Below are 5,031 nucleotides of genomic sequence, written 5' to 3' on the forward strand. Positions count from 1 at the left end.
CCAAAAAAAGAACTAATCTACCAGATATTATTTTCTTCTGATATTATCAGAAGAAAGAAAGAGAGAGAAACTATTGAATGCATATATCATTCCCCAGGCTCTGGTAAATTGGAGAAGAATGTTGACAACCAGAGAGCTCATATACTTCCAGTGAGAGTAAAAAATAATATAATGATTATGGAAACGGTTTAGCTTAATCTACTAAAGTTGAAGGTACACATACTCTATGATGCAGCCTACGGAAACACATGTATTTGTGGACTAGGAGAAATGAATTGTATATTAACAGTAGCGTTGCTGCTAGCAGCCCAAATGGAGAATAATTATAGTAGGCTAGGTAAATAAAAATAAGTAGTGGTTTATTCATAAAATGTAATACTGTAGAGTAATAAAAATGAATAAACTATAGCTATATGTAACAAACTTAATGTTCAGCTATCTACAAAATACTACATATAATATGGTTCCATTTTTATAAAGTACAAGAACAGGTACAACTAAATATTGTTGTTTAGAGATGCATACTGTGGTGCAGTGGATTGCTTTTATGTGGCTTTTCTCACCATGGTCTTGTAACTCCCACCCAAGTGATTGGGGAGGACTGTGCAAATAGGGTAATTGTGGCCCACCAAGGGGATTGGTCAGTTTTGCCTTCCCACCGAGCTTTAAATGAGCCATCACAGAGGTGGGAAGGAGATGATCTCACCACCACCAAGGAAGAAGGACCAAGAGCACGTCCTTTGGACTCAGAATCCTGCACTTAGAAGCTCTTGGAACAAGGAGACAGAGAGAGAGAGAGAGTCAAAGATTCAGAGACAGAGAGACAAACATAGAGAGAGAGGGCTGTAACACTGAAGACGGTGAGAAGTTATGGCAGAGAAATGGCAACAGGAGAGACTGGCAGGAGATGGTGTGGTAGCCCCTCATAGCTAGCCGAATGCCTTCAGGCAGGAGGCTTGCTTATGGAGTAGGGTGCCTCCAGGCACTTGATGGAGCTAGTTTGCCTACCCACAGAGCTGGAGCTGAGCACTTTAGGGCCAAGACTTTCTGGCTGAGAAGAGTGCCTCCGACACTTACCAGTAGAGCTAAAAGAGCTTTGTAAGAGTTGCCTGGGCAGGGGCAGAGGCTGAAGGCCAGAGAGAGGCATGCCTGTGAGCACGGCTAAGAAGAGGCTGTCCTGATAGAAGAACTGTATCCTGAGTGTTCCTCAGCCTGAACTGTAACCTTTTACTTCCCTAGTAAACCCATAATTTTAAGTATTGTCTCTGAGTTGTGTGGCCATTGCAATGAATTATTGAATTCAGCAGAAAAGTAGAGAGTGCCATGGGAGGGATGGTTGGTGTCAGAAGTGGTAAAGATGGCAGAGGGAGGACGCATGTCTGAATTCTACCTCATAGGAATCAGTCTTTGGTTATTGATCTTGATTCTCTTTCCCTCCTGTGAAGTTACAGGAGGTCAACAATACCCCCACGCCATTTTTACACGTAGTTAAGTTGTAAAATTAAAAATAAAAGCAAGGAAGTGACTACTATAATGGAAAGGGGAGGGTAATGATTCTAGAGTCAGAGAGGCAGAAGATAGTTATTGGGATGGACAATGAAGGAAGCTTCTAGATACAAATGATATTCTATTTCTTAAACATGGTGGTAGTTACAATGGAATTTTCTGCATAATGACTTATTAAGTTGTATATTTATATAATATGTATGTTTTCATACAGATCGCAATAAGAAAACTTCTCTGCCTATCACTAATATTCAGTAATTTCTGGTGTTTTCAGACCAATAAGTAACCCAGGGCAGTACAGTTATGTGTTATTTAACATCCACAATACATTCTGTGAAATAGGACATTATGTGATTTGGACATTGTGTGAACACGAGATTGGATACTGCTGACTAGGAGTCAAAGCATACACTGTTCTACGGTAAAATTTTTATTTGTAAGTAGGGAAAGTTCAAATTAAAATAAAGATAGAAAGTACAGTACATACACAAGCCAGTAACATAGGCATTTATTATGATTACCAAGACAGGTATTATAGGTTACATATGTACTGTACCATCATATGCCTGGCATCACAATCACTTTATATAAGAGGCATGAGATACACGTGTTTCATGTGGGGAGCTGTTCCATTCACTACATCCAGTTACCTCCACTACATTCTGCTCTCCAATAGGGATTTCTGAATTTTGTTATAAACTTATGAGACCATGGATGTATATGTGGTTCAACATCTCCCAAACAGATGTTATGTGGCACATGACTGTATTTCGAGAAGAGACATAGCTAATTATTGAATGTAAGTGTTTATTGCATTCCTCAGGATGGCTTAAATACATATTTGAGTCTCCATTTATCTACACTGTCATTCAGTATTTGCCGGTCTTTTTACAGCTAGCTGACAGACACATGAAAATCTTCAACACCCCCAATAACTCTATCTCTGGCTTCATCCTCTTGGGCTTCCCTTGCCCCAGGGAGGGTCAGATCCTCCTCTTTGTGCTCTTTTTTATTGTCTACCTCCTAACCCTCATGGGGAATGGTTCCATCATCTGTGCTGTGCGCTGGGATCAGAGACTCCACACCCCCATGAACATCCTCCTCGCCAACTTCTCCTTCCTGGAGATCTGCTATGTCACCTCCACTGTCCCCAACATGTTGGCCAACTTCCTCTCTGAGACCAAAGTCATCTCTTTCGCTGAGTGTTTTCTCCAATTCTACTTTTTCTTCTCCCTGGGTTTTACAGAAAGCTTTTTCTTGGCGGTTATGGCATTTGATCGCTCTCTTGCAATCTGCCAGCCTCTACACTATCCAACCATTATGACTGGACATCTCTGCCTCAATCTCGTGGTCAGCTGCTGGGTACTTGGTTTCCTCTGGTTCCTGATTCCTATCATCATCATCTCCCAGATGTCCTTCTGTGGATCTAGGATCATTGACCACTTCCTGTGTGACCCAGGTCCTCTGCTAGCCCTCACTTGTACCAGAGCCCCTGCAATAGAGTTGACTAGCTCTACCTTAAGTTCTATACTTTTGTTTATTCCCTTTCTCTTCATCATGGGATCCTACATGCTGGTCCTGAGAGCTGTGTTGAGAGTCCCTTCAGTAGCTGGACGAAGAAAAGCCTTCTCCACATGTGGGTCCCATCTGGCTGTGGTTTCACTTTTCTATGGCTCAGTGATGGTCATGTATGTGAGCCCAACATCAAAACGTGAGGCTGGAATGCAGAAGATTGTGACCCTGTTTTACTCTGTTGTGACCCCACTCATTAACCCTGTGATATACAGTCTGAGGAACAAAGATATGAAGCATGCAATGAAGAAATTCCTGGGAATATAAAAATGAGAGTCCTAGTTAAAAGGATATTGGGGCAGAGAATTAGTTGTTAACTTTTCTTGGTTAAAAAGAAAATTTACTGGTATCACTCAGAAAATTATTCATATTGTTTTTGAATGTTACATACCATGGTGTTTTTTATATTTCTTAGAATTTATAGGGCTACAAGGCATCTTGAAGATGTACTCCAACTCCCTGATTTTACAAATGATAGGGTTATAGATTGAAAAATTTGGTAAGTTAGAAAAGGTCATAACCTCAGGGCAAAACCAAATTTTTCTATTATAAAATTTTATATCTTTGCTCAACAACAAATTGTCTTTACTTTTCTGACTAAGCTTATATTTCTGTCCTCCAGATGATCTCTCATGTTTTCAGCAATTTGCATAAACAAAAGGTTAATATATTTGATAAACAGAACTATCTTGAGATCAATAAATACCACTGACACTATAGAAAGTACCAATTATGTGAAAAAAGTAAACAGCAAAGGTTTTTAAACATATGAAAAGACATTCAATTAGAGAAATACAAATAAAACTGTAATAAATATACCTCTCTTTTTCCTCTCAAATTGAAAAAGCTAAAAAATGATGTTGGGTAAAAAAATGATACTCTTATCCATTGCTAGTAGAGAATAAATTGGTAAGACTTCTATGAAGGACATTTTTCTAGTAACTATAAAAATTTAAAGGGCATTCTCTTAGCCCTAGCAATTCCACTCCTACATATTTATTTTACTGATATATTCACACATGAGAAAAATGGCATGTGCAGAAGAATATTCACTATAGCCTGTTTCTAACATCAAAAGATTAGAACAATCTAAATTCCCATTAGTTAAAGACTGATTAAATAATTGGATTCCACTGAATGGAATACTACATAGCTTTTAAAAACAAGGGGGATATACATGCTTATTGGGGCCCTGGTGGTGCAGTGGTTAGAATTTGCCTGCTAAACAAGAGACTGACAGTTTGAATCCACCAGTTGCTCCTTGGAAACTCTATGCAGGCAGTTCTACTCTGTCTTACAGGGTTACTATGAGTCAGAATCGACTCAACGGCAATGGGCTTGGGTTTGTTTTTTTTGGTATACAAGCCTATTATCATGAAACTATCTTAAACATGTATTGTTATATGAAAAGCAAGATGGAGGAGAGCTGTATCTTCGGCTATCTTTCATGTGAAGAAAATTCATATAGATATGTATGTGTTTATGTTTATAAATACATGGTATATTTCTTGAAGAAAGAAATGGGTAACAGTGATTTTTCTAGAAAAGAGAGCTGAGTTTCTGGGGACACGGACAGAAGGAGCCTTATTTTTACTGTATAAGTCTTTGTGTTACTTAAATACCTTTGTATGTGCACGTATTACTTAACTTCCAAGAAAGTTTTAGAAACAAACTTTAAAGTCTATTTCACTATGAATTTATCATCAGGGAAACATTTCTTCATAATTCCTTGATTCTTTGGAAACTAGAAAGAGGGCTGATTGTTGATAAAAAATGAAAAAGGAAACTGACAGCCCCTTGGTATCATCTCATCAAAGTCATTGGTTCTGTTGGCATATGTACAAGAATATTCACTGTGGCCTGTTCCTAATATGAAAAGATTAGAACAACTTAAATTCCCATTAGTTAAAGACTGATTAAATTATTGCATTCCATTGAATGGAATAGTACACT

At 38.4% G+C, this 5,031-nt stretch overlaps 1 protein-coding gene across 1 annotated transcript; it reads left to right on the forward strand.

The window, feature by feature from the left end:
- On the forward strand, window positions 1-3,666 carry LOC100674687 (olfactory receptor 11G2-like). The gene has a single exon (XM_010602074.3). It carries the CDS (start codon window positions 2,416-2,418, stop codon window positions 3,343-3,345), a length of 930 nt encoding a protein of 309 aa, XP_010600376.3. The 5' UTR covers window positions 1-2,415; the 3' UTR covers window positions 3,346-3,666.
- Window positions 3,667-5,031: the final 1,365 nt, after the last annotated feature.

The sequence above is a fragment of the Loxodonta africana genome, chromosome 10 (genome assembly GCF_030014295.1).
Source record: "Loxodonta africana isolate mLoxAfr1 chromosome 10, mLoxAfr1.hap2, whole genome shotgun sequence".
NCBI lineage: Eukaryota > Metazoa > Chordata > Mammalia > Proboscidea > Elephantidae > Loxodonta > Loxodonta africana.

Bases quoted from the DNA above. Each gene is read 5' to 3' on its own strand.
- LOC100674687 (XM_010602074.3), top strand. From the start codon at position 2,416: ATGAAAATCTTCAACACCCCCAATAACTCTATCTCTGGCTTCATCCTC.